The 22,433-nt window shown below is 41.6% G+C and overlaps 1 protein-coding gene across 10 annotated transcripts in view; it reads right to left on the reverse strand.

Annotated features, from left to right (window-relative positions):
* SH2D4A (SH2 domain containing 4A) overlaps window positions 1-22,433 on the reverse strand; it is a 68,198-nt gene that overhangs the window by 13,605 nt on the left and 32,160 nt on the right. For 8 of the 10 annotated variants that reach the window (XM_073902615.1, XM_073902614.1, XM_073902613.1 and 5 more), the window contains 4 exons: window positions 18,228-18,308; window positions 13,795-13,906; window positions 11,939-12,149; window positions 9,034-9,164 (listed from right to left, as the gene is read on the reverse strand). In XM_073902615.1, coding sequence (XP_073758716.1) covers window positions 9,034-9,164; window positions 11,939-12,149; window positions 13,795-13,906; window positions 18,228-18,308 — 535 coding nt within the window. Of the gene's footprint in view, window positions 1-5,680; window positions 6,124-9,033; window positions 9,165-11,938; window positions 12,150-13,794; window positions 13,907-18,227; window positions 18,309-22,433 lie in introns of those variants that run through there. The other 2 variants (XM_025886324.2, XM_073902607.1) reach the window with 2 other exon arrangements.

Consider the following 22,433-nt stretch of genomic DNA (forward strand, 5'->3'; position numbering starts at 1 on the left):
CCCGATATCATGACCTGAGCCAAAATCAAGAGTTGGACGCTCAACTGACTGAGCCACCCAGGCACCCCTGACCCAGGCAACATAAAGAAGATGCATTTGTCAGTGATGACTTAAGTATAGTCATCTGGATGTAGAATCGATGCATCAGTGACCTCTGCCACCTCCCCTAAGCTCAGGATTCCTGTTGCCGGGGACTGAAAAGCCCCAGAGTACAGCAGGCTTCAGCATTCCCCGTGACCACACCTCGGGTCTGCTGAGAGCTACCTGGGGGCTGCCCTTCCAGAGCTCTGCCAAGAAGCTCTCATTACTTGTTTTGTCATCTGTCCTATATTCTCTGCTTCTTGGGCTGCCCAGAATGCCCTGCAGGGAGGAAACAGCACTAAGATAACTTCCATGAAGGAACTCATCTCCGCTGTTAAGGTGACCTCAAAGTCCCACACTGCAAAGTGCCTAGATAAGGGGTGAATAAAAGAAAACACTGAGTTTTAGAAGAACTTCTTTCCAAGTAGCAACCCTGCCAAATGCAAAGTGTACAGAGGTCTTAAACTTGGACAAGGGCTCTATATTTTCCCACTTTAGCTCCCTTCTACTTTATGCTTTCTTTAACCCTGTCAGTATTTAAAGGAAGTATTTTCAGAGAGGCTCTGAGACCCTCGCTAGATCCTCTATCTAGAGGGAGATACACTGTGATGTCAAGCCCTTCAGGTCTCAGGTTCTGTGGGATGAGGAAAAATAGAGCTCTCAAAATATTATTCATAATGTTTCCTTAATAATTCAAGAATTAAAATTACATCATTTGCTCTTTCTTCATTACCATAATGGCTAACACTTATTAATTAGGGCTTCCTATGTGTCACACTCAGCTCTAAGTACTTCACATATATTAACTCATGAATCTTTTGAACGATTCTGTGAGGTAGGTAATATCATTGTCTGCGGTATACAGATGAGCGACAGAAGTTCAGAAGTCACGTGACTTGCCTAAGGCTGCACAGCTGGTTGGTAGGGGCTGGGATTTGGCCCCAGAGATGTGCTTTTTTTAAATTTTTTTATTGTTATGTTAATCACCATACATTACATCATTAGTTTTGGATGTAGTGTTCCATGATTCATTGTTTGTGCATAACACCCAGTGCTCCAGGCAGAATGTGCCCTCTTTAATACCCATCACCAGGCTAACCCATCCCCCCACCCCCCTCCCCTCTAGAACCCTCAGTTTGTTTTTCAGAGTCCATCGTCTCTCATGGTTGGTCTCCCCCTCCGACTTACTCCCCTTCATTCTTCCCCTCCTGCTATCTTCTTTTTCTTTTTCCTTAACCTACCTTGCATTATTTGTTTCAGACCCAGAGATGTGCTTTTGACGGCCACATTCTACTGCCTCATTTCCCAGCATAAAGAAAGAGTGTCCAAATTTTATAATCAGACCATGTGATGACAAAGAAAACTATGGCAACAAAAGCACAGATTAATAGTACTTCTCTAAATACCAGAATCCCCTGTTCCATAAAAAATCTGAAGTCAGACCCCCAAAGCAGGTGCTCTCAAAAGAGAGTTCTTTTGCCCCTCACCCACCCAGTCCCCCCTTCCCTTGTCTGCGAGGTCCTTCTGGGTCTCTCCAAGAACATGGTGTAAAACTACAAGACTGGAGCCCTGGGCATCGGTAATGGCAAGCGTGGGGCTCCCGGGCACACGCAGGCCATGACACACAGTGACTGGCAGCATTAGGGGGAAGACTCAAAGGCATCATTTAAAAAACTCAAGTAAGCAAGGCCTTTGGGGTTAATGGACTATTCCCAACATTAATGGAAATACATACTAACATTTTTGCAGCCAGTTGCTACACTGGGTAGTATGAGAAAAGTCAGGGTCTTCCCAAAAAAACCCCATAATAATGCATGGTATGTGCTGCAGAAAAGCTAGCTCTTTTCAAGACTGAATGAACGTACATAGCTTTACCCTCTTTATGTTTCCTCTTCAGTTACTTTGGGAATATGATCCAATACTAGGCAGTCAGATAGAACTATGGAGAATAATTCCAAGGGCTCTAATGGTTAATGTAGGTGAAGGCTTCACACTAAACTGCAGGTGAAGCCCCAGGGCTCTGAGCTAAAGCTGTGCTGGCCCCTCTCCAGGGTGGGCCGGTGACGGCTGGAGATGCACTTGAAGGTGTCCTTCCCTGCCACACACAGACATGCAGATTCTTGCTGCTGGCCACAGCCTACCCCACTCCACAAAGTGTATGAATCATATATGTGAACGAGGCAGGATGTGCTTCAGAAAGACAGAAGCTTGAAAGTCTCTGTGTGGGAGGAGGGCAGAAATCTGATGGCCCCACAGGGAAGAACTCACTACTCCTCAGCAAAATAGCTGAAAGACAGATGATCACTTATGAGTGCCAGTTCCCAGGTTCATTAAGGTTTTAGCCTGAAGGAAATCTTGGGCGGGCTCTGTGAGGCTCTGTCTGTGTGATCCCTCCATTGTGCATACTCAGCCTCAGGGACTGCACAGCGGGGACTGTGGGCGGGCACATGCCCGAGGAGTGGGACATGGGACACAGGGCTCCACCCGGACGCTCCGCTCAAGGGAACTGAAGTCCCAGAGAGCAGCTGCCTCCACAGAAACGGATTGGACTTGCTCTCCACGCAGAAGGAAACTTTGGAGGTATGTGTCAAAAATGGAAGCAATCAAAATAGCTGCAGTGTGAACTGAACTGAAATCCCACAGATGTGAAAGGGATTTGCTTTTTAAGTAGCTTAAAATATAAAATATTGGGACTAAAGCATTGAGAGGCAGGTTCAGTTATAAACCATGACAGCAAATGACATCCACAAGAAACAGATCAGGATGGAAACATTTCACCAGCAGGCTAATTATATCCATATTTGAATAAGGAAGTGTGCATTACATTCCAGAGGCATAATGATCAGCTATTGATGCGTAAAGCAAATATGCGAATTCTCTAACAGAAGCAATTAGAAAATTCCTAAATCAGAAATTTGTTTATACACTCATTGCTAGCTTCCCCCAGCTTCCTACTCCCAGCCCCCGCTGAATTCTAAGCTCCTGAGCACTCTCGCTTATTAGCAGGAGTTGGGATATGCTAACGGAGAGAAGGAATAAATGAGTCTGTGCGTTTCTGAACAGACTTTCAAACTTCAAATTTATTTATCTGTTGGCCCTCTGCTTGAAGAAGTATAAAAAAGCAAGTTAGTGAGTATAGTTAATTATATATCTACACACTTTGGATACTCACAATCAGGAACCAGAATAAGTAAAATGACTTTGCAGGATGTTAAATTTAGCCAGGAGGGCTCTCCAACACTAATTCTCCAACTTTACCAACATTCTAGACCATAATGTGCGTCTTAAAGACGGCTATAATGTGGTGACCAGATGCAAGAAGAAAATGAATAAAAACAAGGACTGTAGGGGCGCCTGGGTGGCTCAGTCATTAAGCATCTGCCTTCGGCTCAGGTCATGATCCCAGGGCCCAGGGATCAAGCCCCGCATCGGGTTCCTTGCTCAGCGGGAAGCCTGCTTCTCCCTCTCCCACTCCCCCTGCTTGTGTTCCCTCTCTCTCTCTGTAAAAATATAAATAAAATCTTAAAACAAAAAACAAGGACTGTATTTCAGGGTCCAGACAGACAGGATGACAGGAGGGAAGGAGATAAGAAAACAATCCTTCCTAAGGAAACAAAACCAAACAGACTTACAGTATTCAGAAGATTTTAAATCTAGAGAATAGAAGATATTATTTTAGTAAGGCTAGGACTCATTCCCATCTTGCTGAACCTTCCCTCCCAACCCCACGCTCAACCTCAACTGGCAATGTTCTTCACTTTTCCAAACAACTTTAATCCCTGTTTTGGCAGCTGTCCTCTTGTGCTTCCAAATTCCTGTTGCCTTCTGGGCTGACCTCCTGGGTTCTGGGATTTTTAAGGACAGGCCCTAAAGAAATACTTGTCAAAATAGCATAGGAGGACATTTTAGCAGTAATTAAGATCTATTTTATTGAAGTACCGCTTATTCCTTGTATATGATGCTGTCACGGCAATATTTTTGGCAAGATTAGGATTATAATGAAGAGAAAGGCAGAGAGAACAGGAATGGTGAATTTACTCTTAAGCTGTTCAGTTTTGGTTAGCCATAATAACAGAAACACTATGTGCCAGGCACTGTTCTAAGTATGTTACATATATTAGATGATACACTTTAAAAAAAACAAAAAAACAAAAACTACTCTACAGTGTAGATATTATTAACCCCCTTTTAAAGAGGAGTAGAACATAACTCAAACCTAGGTGATCTGGTCTTGGAGTCTTGTGCCAAGCCTACACTATGTATATAGCTGACCCTCAAACAACACAGGTTTGAAATGCATGGGTTCACTTATATGTGGATTTTTTCGATAAATGTAGTACTGTAAATGCATTTTCTCTTATAATTTTCTTAATTTTTCTTTTCTCTACTTTATTATAAGATTACAGTACATAATACATATAACATACAAAATATGTGTTAATTGTTTATGTTATCAGTAAGTCTTCTGGTCAACAGTAGGCAGTTCATAGTTAAGTTTCTGGGAAGTCCAAATTTATTTGTGGATTTTCAACTGTGCAAGGGGTTGGCACCCCAACCCCCACATTGTTCAAGGGTCAACTGCACTATCTTTCCATGCTAAGAGCTAAGAAAACTCTGTGATTCTTGGACTTCACATTTTTAAAAAAATCAGCTTGAGATATAATTTATATACAATAAAATTCACCAATTTTAAGTGTGCAAATGATCGTTTTTGACAAATGTATACAGTTAGGTAACCACTACCACAAAGTAAATAGATTCCATTTCTATTACTCCAAACCCTTGCGGCCTTGGGGCATTGTATTAAAGATTTGCGTGCTATATCTGCTTCTTGAAATTCTACCTGGGAGTGAGCAAAATAGTGTCTGGACAAAAATGTGCTTTTTTCTTATTCTCATAGGTGGGGATGGGGCAAAACTTATGCTGAATGAAAGTTCCTTGACACTTTCACTTCACCACTGTGAGATTTAGTGAACTCATTCATGTATTGGAGAAACAAATCTCTGTGGTTATTACTGTTCACTGATTTAAATTTCCAACTTATATAAAAAGCATGACATGGGTGTTCCCACTTGTATTAGTGCTCAGATATGCTGTGACTTTGAAGTTAAGTAGATCTGGCTCTGAATATTGCCATTAATGGTAGAAGCCTGAAAAGAACATCTTAGTTTCTAGGTTCTTACCTCTATAAAGTGGGAATAAAAGTTACTTCCTTTAAAGTGCTCAATGTAATGCTTGGCACATATTAGACCCTCAAAAAATTACAGCTCCAACAGAATATAATATGTTTATTATAACATACTGCACAACAGGTAAGACAAATGAGCCAGTCTACATTTAGAAACAAAGAAAAATCTAGATAATGTAATGTTGGGAGAAAACTCAAGTTGCAGAAAAATGCCTATAACATGATATCATGTAAATGTTAAACACAATATTGCATGTTTTATATATATCTTAATATATTTTATAAAAATGCACACACATACATATATATAGTGAGAGTATAAAAATATGGATGAAAAGGACAACTTCAAAGGAGTGGTTCACCCCTGGGAGAGAAGTAAATAGAGTCAATAAGGGAGTAAAAGAGAGGGCCTTAATTCTTTCAGGCTTTATTTCTTAATAAGAAAAACAGGTATGAGGTAAATATGGCTTCTAACATTCACTGTATCCTAGAAAGTAGATACAACATTTGTTACATCATTGGTGTTACTTACAGTTTCCTTTGTACTGTTTGTTCAAAACATTTCCTAATCAAAAAAATTATTTTTTAAATGAGGGAAGGGAGAAAAATCCTCCATAATGTGGGTAGGCCTCATCCAATCAGCTGAAGGCCTTAAAAGAACGAAGACTGACCTTCCCTGAGCAAGAAGGGATTCTGCCAGTGTTCAGCCTTTGGACTCGAGCTGCCAGTCTTCCCTGAGTCTCCAGCCTGCTAGTCTGCCCAGCAGATTTGGGGCCCATCAAGCCTCCAGTCATGTGAGCCAGCTCCTTAAGACGTTGGCCATGGAAGGATCTTTAGGAAGAACTGCAAAGGCCCTAGGAAAGGGGTGAGTGTGGTGTGTCAGGGACAGAAGGGCAACGTGTGGTGGAAAGCAGTGATCAAGGCAGTGTTCTGTGAGGAATGTTGTTTGAGATGGAGCTGGAGCAATAATCAGATCAAGCTGGACCAAAAAGTGCAGTGAGAGTTGAGCCCCCATGGCCTCTGTGTGAAAAGCTTGCTGAGAGAGGAGCAGAAGTGGGGAGACTGTTTTTCTAGATGTGTCTGAGATCATCACAAGATGCTCACAAAGTAGAGTTCAGTACTGCGTTTCTGGATCTCTCTTGCGCTTGGGATTTCCAAGCTCTTACATCTAGGAGATCAGAGGCAATACCCTACTTTACTGCCCATTGAACTCACACCCATGGCCAGATATCTGCCTCATCATGACCCCAAGTGGGAAGGGAAACCTGAGACAAAGATGTGGGGTCTCTGCTCTTCTTTGCCATCCCACTGAGTGTTAGTGCTTCCTGGGGTCTTGTCCTGGGTCTTCTCTCAACCATCTCCTCGGTGCACTCCTGGAAAATGTCATCCTCTCCCGTGCTTTTCATTGTGTGCTGATGACTCTAATCCATTCTCTCTAGCACTGATCTGTTAATCCAATTACCAAATGGATATTTTCACATGACTGCCTCAAGGACATTTCAAACTCATCATAACCAAAATAAATTCATTGTCTCCCTTCTTTTTAAATCTTTTTTTAATCTCCGGATCCTCCTGTATTCTTTCTCCCAGCTGATAGCATGCCACCTTCCACCCGGCTCCACAAGCCAGAGATCCAGTGGTCTTCATTTCCCTTGTCCTCTCCTACCTACTTCCATACTGTCTAAAGCTAATGAAAAGGGTGAAAGTGTGAACTTCTGTGGGGAAAAATTAGCTGACCAAAACAGTAATATAAGAAAGGCAACTTATGGAGTGTATAACAGAAGGAAGATGGCAAACCAGTACAGAAGAGCTACCATCCCATTATTCCAGACAGGGCTCGTGATCAATAAACAATTATATTTCAAAAATATAAGATATGATCCTTCTTCTATCATAGAAACATGTGAAATTTTGTCTTCTTAAAACAGAAGAAAATGACTTACATTGAGTACATGGCTGTGTATTACTTCATTATAGTATATCATTTATTTTGCTTATGACTATGATATTTATATAAGTGAAAATAAATGAATAACAATAGCAACTAATAAATTATTATATGTAAAACTCAAGAACTTATTTTTTTAACCAAGGCTCCAGCTGGATTTTTAGTCCAACTTTATCTTCCTAGCTTTTAGCAACTGTTTCAAATGGAATTGCCTGTTAAAGTACCAGGAATTTTTAAACATTAACCAACACTTTCCACTTCTTATTTCCTGTTATTAAAATGAACTACCACCCTTGTAATCAGGGATGACAGTATCTTCTGCCCAATGACACAGAAACTATAAAGTACTGATTTTGTCAGTGCTTATCTTAAAAAGGAAAAAGAAAAAAAAGGCAACATGAAACATTCATCTTTTGACACTGATGTCACTCTTTCTTCCAGTGTCTTCTGAACAGAATGGAAAGGAAGTAGGCTTATGACCTAGTCCTAAGAGGATAGAGTCGCTCCTCAGAGAATGGACAATTACTAAAGCCTGAATCACCGAAGAACACGTATTTTCAAGGAAAGCTAGACAGTTCTATAATGATCTGACTGTGAAAGCAGCCCTTTAGCAGAGGGCCTACTACAAATAATTTTTTTCTTTTTAGAAGTTTGCCATGTTATTTGTTTGGGACGCTATTTTTGTGGAAATATTTGAGTGTGACATGATACTAATTAAAAGAGAGAAGACTTCGGGGTGCGGGGGTGGCTCAGTTGGTTAAGCATCTGCCTTGGGCTCCAGTCATGATCCCAGGGTCCTGGGATTGAGCCCTGCATCAAGCCTTGAATTGGGCTCCCTGCTCAGCAGGGAGTCTGCTTCTCCCTCTGCACCCCCCCCATGCTCGCTCGCTCTCTCATATAAATAATTAAAATCTCTTAAAAATTTTAAAAAAATAAAAGAAGCCTTCAACATGATTCAAACCAAGATACTCTTTAGGACAAGTGTGCTCTGTGAAAGAACCTTATTTTTATTTTAAAGCACTTTTGTTATACATAGAGCCAATTAATCCAATTCAACCACAGACCCTAAAGAAGCCAATTGAGGCAAGAAACCACTTCTTTTCCTGAAATCCAAGAAACTGAGAGGACAGTGAAATGTGTGCTGGCTAGACAGAGGGCTTGAATTAATCAAGTTTCTAGGGTCAAATTAAGAAATGGTTTATTAGGTAATATCTGCTCAGGTTCTAACAAACTCACCTGACAGCTTCAACTGCTTAATGGAAACACAGATCAAAGTAACAGAATTTTCAGGTTAAAGATCATGAAATTCAACACCTTCACTTAATAGGTGAGGAAAATGAGGCTCAGATAACTTGTTACAGAGAAAGACAATTTGCTCACTCAACTGCTAATGGAGAGCTGACCTTTTGACAGCTAAACCAGTGCCCAGCCCACCACACCCAAGGGCGTATCTGACTCTCCCAGCTGTGAAGGGTGGATTAAAGGCACTGCCATTTGCAGGAGATCACAATCAAGTGCCCTAGTGTAGGTGAACAGGAGGCACCGCTTTCCCCACCCACCCAGTGGTGTTTCATTTGTTAACCCACAGTACATGCTGAGACCACAACTGCTCACCGTTTTCTAAATCCGGCATGAGCTTGCAACTCACTAAGAAACCTTTGAAAAACTGCTTTGTGGAAATAATTTCAAAGACTTTTCTTGGGCAGCACAAATAAAAGGAAGCCTTTATTCTTTCTGCCCTCCTGGTGGATTAACAGATGAACACAGCTTCATCTGTCGTCAGATGAGGTTCTGTCGAGGGCACCTGTGTACTCACCATGGAACCAGGGAGCTATGGTGTCTGAGGTTCTCTGGTAGCCTGCTCGCAGTGGTAGCTGCTCCTCTTTAAACCACCGAATGATGTCCTCCTGGGCAGAGTTGGATGCCGTCCTGGTTACTCCCTGGTTTCTGTGATTTAGAAAACAGTTCCACTTGAAAACAATGCCGTCAAAAATCATATATATCCTGTATATAAAAATCATGTATAAAGGGAGACAGGATTATATATATTTGAAGATCTAATTACATGGGTTGAGCTAATGGGAAGTTGGACCCCTAATTACTGCCATTATACAACTAACTCCTCAAGGGCTAGTCAACAAAATAGGAAGAAACATAAATCTGTCACTTGTCTTTCCAGTCCTATAGGGCCAGTCATGGGTATGAGCTACTGCTGTGTTAATCTATTAATAATAATAGATTTTAATTCATTTTTATATGAATAAAAGCTCCATTAACTTCCAATTAAAATTTGAGAAAATAAACATTAAAAAGTGAAATACACCGGGCGCCTGGGTGGCTCAGTTGGTTAAGCGACTGCCTTCGGCTCAGGTCATGATCCTGGAGTCCCGGGATCGAGTCCCGCGTCGGGCTCCCTGCTCGGCAGGGAGTCTGCTTCTCCCTCTGACCCTCTTCCCTCTCGTGCTTTCTATCTCTCATTCTCTCTCTCTCAAATAAATAAATAAAATCTTTAAAAAAAAAAAAAGTGAAATACACCCCCAGCACTATTTTCCTTGGGAGCATGTTCTTGCAAACAAAAGAAATGCAATAAAATAAATTTCTTTCCCAACATTTTCCGTATGAAACTTTCTCTTCTTTCTGTTTCCAACCTCCCTGACTTGCTTTCTTCTCTCCCACACTTTGAAGAGGTTTAGTTCTGCTAAAGACAATCTCAGAAAAATAAAGTCAAAGAAAGAAGAGTGTTTGAAAATTGGTAAGAAAAAGATACAAGCGGCGGAATCATTTTGAAATATATTCAGTTGCAGAACTAAAGTTCTGGGATGTAAGTCAATTTCCATTACAAAAAGTAACACTGCAATGTCATAAACATATTTCCAAGTCTCATACAACAGCCCACTAATTTTGAGCAGAATTCAGGGTAAAAACAATGACGAGTTTGGATGAACGACCTGGATGCCTGTCATGTAAATTAACTTACAGCTCTTTCTGCATTTTATGGTAACACATGGCCCCGTGAGTTACATGTGACATATATGTCAGATGTACTATACGGGTGTACATATTCATATACATACATACATAGCATTTTGGAGAAGATAGTCTATAATATTTGACTTTTTTGGGAATCAGATCCTGCACACACATGAGATTACATGAGTGCTCTTACTAGCTTTCAAATTAGGTTCTTTTTCTTTGGGAAATCTTTGGAGGTTAAAGAAAAACTCTAAGGACAGCCATCTCTGTCTTTTCTTGGGCTGGCTCCTAGCTGACCTTGGTCACACACTGTTGTCCCAGCCCCAAAACCATCCAGTCTGGCTGCCTCACAAGAAGCATTTCATGCAAGTGTATTAAGTTGGAAAAACTGAGCTCAATTAGCACAGCTCGAAACAAGAATTGCCCTTATTAAAGGCCACCTTCACTGCTGTCAATCACATACATTGTGCACTAAAAATAGTGTGCGCCAGGGCATATTACAAGTCATAGTCACACCCTTGGAAGAGCCTGGAGAACAGGGGCAGGTACACAAACAGCCCTGCTGGGGATCTGGGGCCAATGCACAGACCAGCTCGGGCACTGAAGAGGACTCTGGGCAGGAGCTCACACCGTTGTGACCTGGTCACAACACTGCGAGGATACCTGTTTCTGATTACTTTTCTTAGGTTTTTGTCCCTAAGAAAAAAACCATTCCCCAAACTGTCACTTTGTAGAACATGATCTTTTAGTTCTTGTCTCCACATCCCAAAATGGAACCTTTCAGTTAAGTAGAAATAATTATAGTAAAGGAAAAGGTCCACCTTCCTGTTTCCACTGAGGTCATAACCCCCATTAGGAAAAGCCTGGAAGATCACTACTGACTCCAAGCAAAGAGAGATTTGTTTGCTTTTTATTTCTCCATACTTGTAACAGAGAAATATTTTTGGTTTTCATTTCAGAAGGCAAGGCTTTAGATAGTTCTGTTTCATTCAATCACTATTTGATTCTTCTTGTATATTTTAAATAATGTCTTTCTATATATTAGAATATGAAAAAATCATAATATCCAGGAGAAAATAATTTTATAATCAGTTAACTAACATAAGGGAAAGGGGGTTTCTGCTATGATATCATTGTATTTTTCTTCAGGGATTCTACAAAACAAACTGTTCTACCTAATTTCCTATAGCCTAGGAAGCAAAGGCACCATCATGACCAAAAGAGTATTCATTCAAAGAAGGAACAGTTTCAATTTCTCAACATATGAACTTGGCTCTGTAACCCAGAATGAGGATTACCATCAAATCTTTAATCCCGAGCAATGAAAATATAACTCTATGATGCCATGAAAGTCAGCATGCCCTTGGGTTCCTACTTTCATATTGCTTCCTACTAAGAGCAATACTGAGCCCTGATGAAACCCCGATTGTTTCTGCTTCTCCCCTCACTGGCTCGCCTACTGCCACTAGGTGGGGGTGGGGGTGCGCTGGTGGCACAGGAAGGCACTGAACTCCATGTGCATCCTAAGTTATTGGGCATCTTAATTATAACAAATTATGGGTATTTTATAGATGAGAAGAGGATGAATCCAGACCAGGTATCTTGGGAAGACAGGCTTAGAGGTGAGGCTGAATTTAATTACACAAGGCAGCCAGCTGGTCTTCCACTCCCCATGGCCCATAATGCAATTTGTCTTTAATTAGCCAGTTTCAACTGCTGTACTTAAAGCCATCTGTGTGGCTTCTTACCTAAGAGGCTTTCGAGGGTATCCCGCCAGGTTTAGGAAATGAGGCTTGGGTGGAAGGGGAGGTCTTTTTGGTTTCTGTGGAACACCTGGGGGGCTTTGTGGTCCCTCACCGCTTCTTCCTTTTTCAGCCGCTAGGGATAACCTCTTGTAGTCTTCCCGTGCTTGTTTAGCCAAAGAGCGTCTCTTCTCATCAGCTGCTTTGGATTTTCGCACTAGAAAAACAAGGGGGTTTGAGAAAGGCCCTGGTCAGCCCACAGAGATGGTGAGAAGAATCAGCTGGTGAAGAGAGCAGTCTCTCAGGAGATTCTGTCATCTGCTGATAATAACAATCACTATCAACACCTAGGACTCACATAATTCGGGCCTGCACATTCACAATTGCCCAGCATTCCCTGCAGAATTCCTGTCTTTCTAAGGGGGGTTTAGGACTTCTTAAGAGGGAGAAGAAGGAGGAGGAGGAAGGGAGGAGACAGAAATTTGAGAATTTCCGGCATGTGGGTAAGACTAAGTGATCAGTCACAGCCCTGAGTGCGAATTCCAACTTGCTGGGAGCCTTTGAATAGGAAGAGGTGATATTACATCCCTCAGCTCAGCTCAGGACATCACTAGTAAAGCTCAGGCTGTCAGGAACTCCTCAGCGCAGTGGCTCATGCCTGTGCACAGGGTGAGAGATCAGCGAGACTCGTCACACTCAGAGCCCCCAAAGAGCTGAACCAAATATGAACTGGCCTACCAGACCAAAAAAATAAAATGATTCTCACCACAATCAGGGAATGTGCTGGTACACATAAAAAGCACCCCAAGGCCACCTTTTAATGTTGCTTTGTAAAATAGAGGGTTTATTGTTTTGTTTTGTTTTTGTTTTAGCAACACAGTAGTAAAGGGCTCTAATGCAGGATGCTAAGACTAATTTTCACTGAGTGTGTTTGCACTTCAGGTGCTCTTGGTCAAGCCCTGTTATGTTTGACTTCAAAGAGATGCCCAAAATATTCCATTACACTAGAATTTCACTGCACTGAAGTGACTGGATCTTGCAAATATATTCATTTCACAGAACTGTCATGTTAATGGTGTTCATTGTAATGGAACTGAAGACAGGATTCTCCACATCCTGCAAACATTGTCACTCCCATTCTCCTGTTCTCTCCCTCAAGTGGCCTCAAGGGATGACCTGGCTGGTAAACCTCTGAGTCAGCTGGAAACCCTCACTGTGTCTCAAACCTGCATTTCTCCCTAGCATCCCTGAGCATGCTCTGCTCTGCCTTAGCCTGCCCTGACCTCTTCCTGAGGGGGTTTTATCTCTGGCAGTGCTAACTCAAAAAGGAGTCAGGGTTAGGTCATAGGTATGGGAGGGATGCTGATATATCCAACTGGTTATTCCTGGGTTCTTCTATTACAAAGTTAAGGTGAGTTCACTGTTGAAAATTTAGAAAAGTATGGAATAACAAGAACTCAAATAAATCTCAAATCCCATCCCTCCAAAAAAAATTAACATGTTAATAACCTTCCAGTTCTTTTACTATCCTAAAGGAGGGATATTTTTCATACTATTTTATAATATTTTTCTTCACGTGAAAAAAAGATACAAACATATCCCAAGGCCATTAAACCCTCTTCCAAAACATGTTTTTTCAGAGCTATATACCATTCCATCAAATAGCTATATCACAACTGTGATGGTACAAAGATGAATGGAGAACCTTTCTACTATTCAAGAAGTGACTTGTAAGCCTTTGTGTAACAACTTAGCAATAATTCTCTCAACAACCATTTTAACTGCTTCTTAGATCGATCATTTGTTAAGAGAAGGAATTGGCTGGAGGGTCTAAGGTGTTGTGGAGGCCTCTGGGTACTCACAAGATGCCTGCCACTCTGAATCTTCTTTCCAGCTTTTATAAATCTGCTTGGTTTTCTCCTCATCTATTTGTTTTAGTTCTTCATCTTGTGTTTTCTTCACAGATTCTTTCTTCTGTTTAAAAACAAAACAAAACAAGAACAAAAACAGAAACAAACACTAGTGAGTAACTCTGGCAGTTTTCTGAGAGGAGGGGGGAGGAGGAGGTGGGACGTCAGGGACACTGTGGGGTTGGTTTCGATGTAACTCCCTCTGGCCCCCTGGCTAGGTAATTTGTTGTTACAGGAAAAGCTTGGGGTCGGTGAAACCTGAAGCTGACTCTATCAGGACCTGGTTGTGCAACCACATGACCCATTACCAAACCTCTCTTAGGCTGTCTTCTTCGCCTAAATAGAATTAGAAAATTAAAAATATTTCATAGGGTTATAGTGAGGGTTAAATAATATTTAAAAAGTGTCTCCCATAGTCTGTAACACAGTAAGACTCAATAAATATTCATTTTCCTCAAACATAGCACTTATCTGTTTTAAATTGAATTCCCTCAAGTAGTGTGTAAACACCACTTCATGGCACCAGCGTAAACACTGCAGTATCTGACAGGCTCCATAAAAATGACAGTACATTTCTAGAGCAGTCTCAGCTGTATCTCCATGTGCCCTCAAACCAGTGTGTCTAAAATGTGGTACTAGGGGCGCCTGGGTGGCTCAGTCGTTAAGCATCTGCCTTTGGCTCAGGTCATGATCTCAGGGTCCTGGGATCGAGCCCCCACACTGGGCTCCCTGCTCCCTTCTCTCTCTCTCCCTTTGCCCCTCCCCCCATTCCTGCTCGCTCTCTCTCTCTCTCTCTCTCAAATAAAATTGAAAAAAAATGATTTAAAAATGTGGAACTGCGTCCGAGCAGAGTGGCGCAGCGGAAGCGTGCTGGGCCCATAAAAATGTGGAACTTACACATGATTTTAGGTGACCCAAAAAGGAATATTTTTTGTTTAAAAGAAATTTTTTTACAAAGCATCCTCTTCAAGAAATATAAAATAAGAAACACGAGTCTTCCTTAAAAAGGGAATTTGTTTTTAAAATTGTAAAATATACATAACATAAAAATTACCATTTTAACCTTTTTAAAAATTGTGGAAGAATACACATAACATAAAAACCGTGTTAGCCATTTTGAAGTGAACAGCTCTGTGGCATTAAGCACACTTGAAGGGAATTAGTTTTTAACTAAAGAAAAACTAACACACCAAATCACTTAGGCCTAAAAAGTACTTTTTTGGGTATTGCCTTCTGAGGGCTTATTAGAAAGCTGAATTTAGCACTTGGTGAACTAAATAAAAGCCTCGGTCACCTAAATAATGAAGTTGAGAGGGTCAGAAAAGACTGACCATGCTTCACTCTGCGTCTCAGAACTGACAGGTCTTTTTTTTTCTTTTGTGTTTTCCTATAGAAAGATAAAGACAGGGGCTCCTGGGTGGCTCAGATGGTTAAGCATCTGCCTTTGGCTCAGGTCGTGATCCTAGGGTTCTGGGTTTGAGCCCCGCATCAGGCTCCCTGCTCAGTGGGCTCCCTGCTCAGTGGGAAGCTGGCTTCTCCCTCTCCCTCTGCTGTTCCCCCCACTTGTGCTCTCTTGATCTGTCAAATAAATAAATAAAATCTTTAAAAAAAAGAAAGATAAAGACATTCTTTCTGTTAAATTATTTCACCCCAACTGAAATATAAACCTTGATGTTGTGAAACTTGTTTTCAATCATTGTGGGAAGTCATAAATCACAGTTAATGTAGGAGGTGATCATTCATACACTGTCTTTCATTTCAGGTGTAACTAAACTTTTGTGTATTTATAATTTTCATTTTTTTTTCTTACTTTCTTTCCTGCCTAGAGCTAAGCCCCCTTGGTTTCCTAATATTATAAAAACCAAAAAAACAGCTTTTAGTGTTTTAAATGACTGTTAAAATTTGCTATCACCTTACTGAAGCCAATTATAAACCTGAAATACATAAAAAGGACGCTAGCAACTTCTAAGCTTAAACAGAAAAAAACTTAAAAGTTGAGATTTGTTCATCTTCCACATGCATATTTTAAAATGATTGGAAAAGAGCTATAACATTAAACCATGATAGCATGGATATTGCTGCTTAGGAAAAGCAAAATGTTTACAAAGTGAATCTACTTAAGGAGAAATATCCAGTCACTAATAATGCAGGTGGTATGTGGTTGATGACAATCAAATGTTGGGGAGTGCTATAGCTAGTAAATCATACTCATTTTTAACCAGCAGTGTCATTATGTATGGGGCACAGAGGGAAAGGAGACACATTAATGAGTTTCACAGAGTAATGGATGAGATGAGCCCTGATCACTCTATTTATTCAGAGCAGCTAGAAAACTTAAGGACTTGTCCTGAGTTTCTCTAAGAATTCCTCCAGAAAATTTACTTTTAGCAAAATCTTTACAGGTTGGTCTTTACTTCCTCTACTCAGGAAACCAAATCATCATTTTGTGTTTAGAAGTGTTTGCAAGAAGCATAGAGGTCCAGGATGGGGATGGTGAGCCCAAGCATGGGAAAGTCAGGTAGAGGCTGAGGGGTGAAGGGGCAGCAGGGCTGAGGCTGGACACTGGTCCAAACACCCACAGGCTGAGGTTTAGACATGGGGATGGGCAGTTTGATGTCAAAACATCTCCCACAGAAAGACTCTCATCCCAGCCTCCTAATGGAAATACTTCCCACCAGTTTCCTCATTAGACCCTCTCCAGTGCCTCCAAAGTCAGAAAGCTCTGTTTTATTATTTTTGTTCTACAGAGAAGCTGGGTAAGTGATCTATCTGCTTGTTCATTCTGTCTAGTTCCCATATAATTTCTTAAGTTAGAGAAGGAATGCATTCGCCCATGGCTCTGGGTGTTCTCATGAGAGGGTGTGAAGAATATGAAAATCTGACTGTCTCACATCTAAAAATGCTTGAGAACCATCGAGTCTATCCCCCTTATTTTGGAGACAAGAATGCTCAGGCTCTCTCTTTTCCATCTAGACTCACTCTCTAGATGATCTCATCTTTCATCATGGCTTGACATAACACCAAGATACCAAATTCCTTATAAAGTGTACATGATTTCTCAGCCCTAATCTCCCTTCTCACTCACTGACCTCTCTGCCATTCCTTGACCATGTCAAGCAAGCTCTTGCCTTCGTGCCTTCATATTTGGTATTGCCTCTGCCTGGGGCATAATTTCCCCGTCATCCACATGGCTACCTCCCTCATTACTCCAGGTCTCTGCTCCGGTAGTGCCTTCTCAGAGTAGCCTTCTCTGACCACGTCTATAAAAAGCCAATCCCCACCCTCCCAGCATTCCTCAGCTCCCTTATCCTGCATTTTCTCCACAGAACTTATGACCATCTGACTTCATAGATGCGCTTGTTGTCTGTCTCCCTCGTCCAGAATATAAGCTTCCCGAGGGCAAGGATTCTATCTGTTTTGTTCATGATGCTTCCAATGCCTGTAACAGTGCCTAGCACATAGGAGAAACTCAACAGATGTTGGTTGAATAAATACACAGATCCTTTGTTTTTCTATCATTTAAAATGAAACAATGTAATCCAGGCAGTGTTACTGAAATTCTCCTTTAGATGCTCTACTGTTGCTGTCTTAGAAAGGTACATGTTATATCAGCAGGATGCACACTGGGACTACACTGCAGAAATTCATCATGGTTTCTCCAAGTCTCCATGCGAGCTATCCCAGTTCACGCATGTCCCTGCAGATTGCACTGTCCGCTGGAACACGGGCCTCTGCCACGGTCCCATCTAAGGCCTGTGGTAACTCAGACCCTTCTCTTTACAGCTCCGTATCTTACACTACTTTTTCAAACTTTCTGCAGGTCAAATCCTACTATGGTTTCCAGCTGCCCATCTATGCTCCATTTATTGTGAGGAATGTACGATGCAATACAATCTAGCATGATGGAGGAAGCAGGCTCTGCCTGTAGGGGAGTCACACCTGGATGGATGTGTGAGAGATCTGAGTGCCCAAAGGTGCTCCTGGCACAGTGGGCATGGATGGTACAAAAGGCTGCTCATCGAACAGGGTCAAGCTCACAGAACCAAGGAACACATAAGGAACTTAATCTGCATTCACGATTTCTGCCAAGGTAAATGCTTCATTTATTGCTCTCTGAAATCAGTCTTCCCTCAGTGTTCGCGCAGCCCAGGATGTTGTCTCTGTGTTAGATCTTCCGTAAGGAGTTTAGCAAGTATGTCTTGGCATCTGTTCTTTCCATGATACTCAAGACTTTTCCAACTCCAGATAAACAGGTATGAATAGCTAAAGACAGATTTCACATTCTGCTGTTTTCATTCCTGTGCGAGACTAATACACCAATTTGTGAAACATTAGTGGAAATGGCTATGCATTTAGCCCCCTGAAGACAGAATGTAAGTCTTTACCTGGTGAAATCCATATGTCTTCATACGATTGATAGAATCTGCCAACATTTGTTGAATGTTTCTTGAGGAACTGGAGAGTGACTAAAAATTAAATGAAACATGTTTTTATACCATTTAGAGCTACAATGCAATTTCAGTAGATAATCTGTTCGTGCTTCTCTCATTTCAATGTCCCCTAACGTGCCCCACCCCCATAGGTGGATGCACCCAAGTTTCCCACGAGCACCTGAGTTCCTGAGCCAATAATGACTGAGGCAGCAGGTATGCAAAGCCTCAGCACCTTCCCACTCAGTAGGGCTTAGAAATGAATTATTGCTCAAGATCCTGGAGCTGGTGGTTTGCTCATGACAAGTGGGTATTTGTATTTTATTCCCAGCTGGTCCTAGGGTCCCTGAATGACTTCTAGACATCACCATTATTCCTTAATTTAAATTCTCTTCTTCTCTTAATCCCTGCTCTACCTCATCCCCTGTTTTAGGTCAGACCAGAGAAACTCAGTCTCTGCCATTTAACTGCATACGTCTTGCTCCCTATGTAGGTAGGACCAGAGGCACGACTGGAATATCAGTTCGTTGTGTGGGAGCCCTGCCCACTTTCCCTGCCTGATCGCACTGCCTCCCCTCCTCTCCCACCACTATGACCCAGCCCACGGTCTGGGCTTCTGCTGCTCCAGACAGATTTCCCAGGAGGCAACTCCTGCCAATGGGGTACCCAGATCCATTGCCTGGATTCCCTGGTATCACTCCTGCCTGCCACATGCCAAATGCTCAGGCACTGTGACTGATCTGGCATATCACACTGAGGGCCTCTTTAGACCAGGTCAGTTACCCCGGCCCCTGTCACCCTGTCCCTGGCCTGAGCGCAGAGTCTGGGCCAAGTCCCAGCATGAAAAGCCACATGCCCCATACAGCTTAATAGAGCCACCTGCAGCCCAGGATTTATGTGCCTTGTGCCTGAGGATTCACTCCTGAATTTTGGTATCGATCAGAAGTTGTCAGTAAATTTTCAGAAAAATGTTGGTACCAAGATTCAGTGTGGAGCACAGAGGATACTTTAGGGTCATTACTATGCCATGTGATAAACCAGTGTGGCTACCTCAATTTTACCCCCTTTTTCACAGTAGCTACACTGTATTTCCCAGCTGCCCTAGCGGCTAGGTGTGCCCGTGGGAATACATTATCTCCACTATAATGCAGGTGATAACTGGTATTTGCCACTTCTCTTCTAGCCCTTAAAAGCTCCTTCACACATGCCTCTAGACCACTTCCCCTTTCCTTTGGGCTGAAATGGTGACAACAGTCATGCTACTCCTAAAGACAGGAGAGCCATCAAAAGCCCAGTCCCTAATTGACTGTATGGACCTGGGCCCTCCTGAACCAGAACCCATCCTGGATGTTATAAGACAGAAAGATGAACTTCTGTTGTGTTTTGACCATTGTGGTTTTGGTCTATTTGTTACAAAAGTTTCGTCTATCTTAGTTGATAAAACTGGCCATGGCAATCGCTGGTGGCACCCTTCAAGCCCTCTGTTGGGATTTTTGACTATTATGGGGAGTGCTATTAGTCATGGAAGGCCCATCATGACCAGGCACTGTGTTAGTGACTTAATAAGTATTATTTTTATTTCTCACAACATCTCTGATGGATGGGCAGCACAATGCCCAGTTACCAGAGGAAGAGACTGAATGGCAGAGGAGTTGTGTATGTGGCTGGCATCACACAGCTGACTTGTTCCAGAGTTTAGACTCTTTCCACTATGTCAACACTGTAACAATAGGAAATGAGTTGTAGGTCAAAAGTTTCTTTATGCTTAGTACTTGGCAAAAAAAATGAATCCTACAGGTTTCACAACTACTACCTACCATATTCTGTCTTGTTTTTTAATATTATAAAAGGATACATAACTGCTTTGCATCCAAAATAGTACAGTCACCAGTTCTTATTCATGAACAGGTTAGAACTGTTCCAACAGGTTTTGCGTATGCCTGTTCAAAAGCCCAGTGTAATTTTGAAGGGCTTGGACTTGCAGCCTCTGAATAAATGTCCACCATAAAGGAATGTGAGCTTTAAAAACAGGCTCAGTCTCCCTTCCTTCAATGATATAAGATCTGTGGGGCATCATTTTGCAAAAAGGATCAGTTTCTTCTATGTTGAAAATTTGGAGGCGGGTAACCACCCTCTCTTGCCTCCTCAAGCAGCGCAGATAAGGTTGCAGCTACAGTAGCTATACACCCGCCTCTCCACTGCTTTGTCACAGGAGCTGGACCCATGCAGCCGGCAGAGCTGTGGACCAAGGATTTGTCAGCAGTACGTCCACCACACTCAGCCTTTAAGCTCTCGAACAAACTCTCAGTTGTTTCCCGAATTAGCATCAGGCTAACAGGTAACTGACATGTCTCTTCTAACATATATTCTACTTTGTCAAACATTGTTCCCCCATCACTTGCCAATTACTGTCATGGGTATAATACTTTAAGCATACTGTGTGAGTTATTCTTTGTCCCTTAGAATTATTTGTTCAACTGAATGATTCATCTTATATACACATACAACATTGTTTTCTCAACACTTGCTTTTTTTTATTATCTTAATTTTTTTTCCATTATCTATCTATCACCAAAGGCAGACTACCCCAAGATGGACCACTTTGGCATGCAGATTATTTTTGAGTTAAAAGCAATCAAAACACAGCATATTCAGGAAAAGCTCTTTACCTCCCCACCTCAACTGCCTAAAAGAATTTAGATAAAGGCCCTGCTCTAGGAAGAGAACTATCGCTATAGGTAACTACATTACACTATGAACTAGGTATGGCAGAGAGGGAGGAACAAGCAAAGCCTGTTTGACCGAAGTCCTCTATGTCCCATTCTTTTTGAGCGGCCCAGCAAACATGTGTTCACCAAACATTTACTCCTTTTCATCTTCCTGTGAATTGCATTCCTCCCCTTTAAGTCCCAGACCCTTAGCCTCTTTCTTCTTAGTTCAGGATGATATATATATATACCTCATTTTGCTTCACTGTCTTTGGAATTTCCATGTCCGTGTGGGTTTCCCATACATATGAAATTGAATTTGATTTTCTCCTGTTAATCGGTCTCATGTCAATTTGATTCTTAGTCTGGCCGGAAGGACCTTGATGGGCAGAGGAAATTCTTCCTCCCTGACACCAGCATTTCAACATTCTCACTGCTTCTGCACTTATCAGAAATGATGAGGTTATTCATATTCTTAAGATAATTCAAAACTAAGCACAGGCACATGAACCAATGAAATGGATGTGATACTGGGGACTGAAGGGACGAGTGTGACCACCAGCACCATCTGCTGGAGCCAGTCAGAGTTGCCTGTCTTTCTTTGTCAGAAGGTTTCGGTTCTGTCTTCAGTATACCAAAGCTCAAAGTTGGTTCTTGAGTAGAACAGTCTGAGCATAAATAATTTCGATTAGTTTAACAACCACCCAGTTAACAACTACACGATACTTCTACTGAAGTACTTCTATATGTTTAAAATATATTGTAAACTCCAAAACTATTCACATATACTAAGAACCACATTTATAAAAATTCTAATTTTCAAGGTGAACCAAGATTTGCCATTATTCCAAAGTGCTAAAATAATATGAAGAACTAATCAAGACTTATGTAGAGCAGGTTCATTCGGATACACTTACACATTCTATAAATCCATGGAATACAAGTTCAAGTTCAATGTAATAGACTAACAATAGTATATCCAAAAGAGATTCCCTTTATTGAAAAACAAAACCAGATTACAAAGGGTCAAAAGTGATGATTAATGACGTCAATACCAGATGGAGACAATCTTAGAAATACTGTTGCCACTTTGAGCATTCTCAGAGTGAAGATGAAGAGGCTTCTTAGAGAGGGTACCACCCCTCTGAAGCTTCCATATGATGTTGTGCTCCAGGGAATATACTCTGTAGTTATTCCTATTTGTAACACAGAAGAGAGGAAAACTACCACCTACCTGCAAAATTTTTGCTTTCAAAGCACTTTCAAGTCCAATATATCATTTGACCTTCATTACCAACCCCATAAGGGTGTCAAAGCAGGTACTGACTGTCCCTCTACCAAAGAGGAAAACTGACCTATTAATAGGTAGGAAAGCAGAGACTGAAACCCATGTCCTTTCCATGTCTACAGCTTGCTCTTTCAATGGGGTGTCTCAGAGAGAACAGATGTTCGT

Source organism: Callorhinus ursinus, unplaced genomic scaffold, assembly GCF_003265705.2.
Source record: "Callorhinus ursinus isolate GAN/ISIS: 27379988/994484 unplaced genomic scaffold, GSC_fseal_2.0 scaffold17, whole genome shotgun sequence".
Classification (NCBI taxonomy): domain Eukaryota; kingdom Metazoa; phylum Chordata; class Mammalia; order Carnivora; family Otariidae; genus Callorhinus; species Callorhinus ursinus.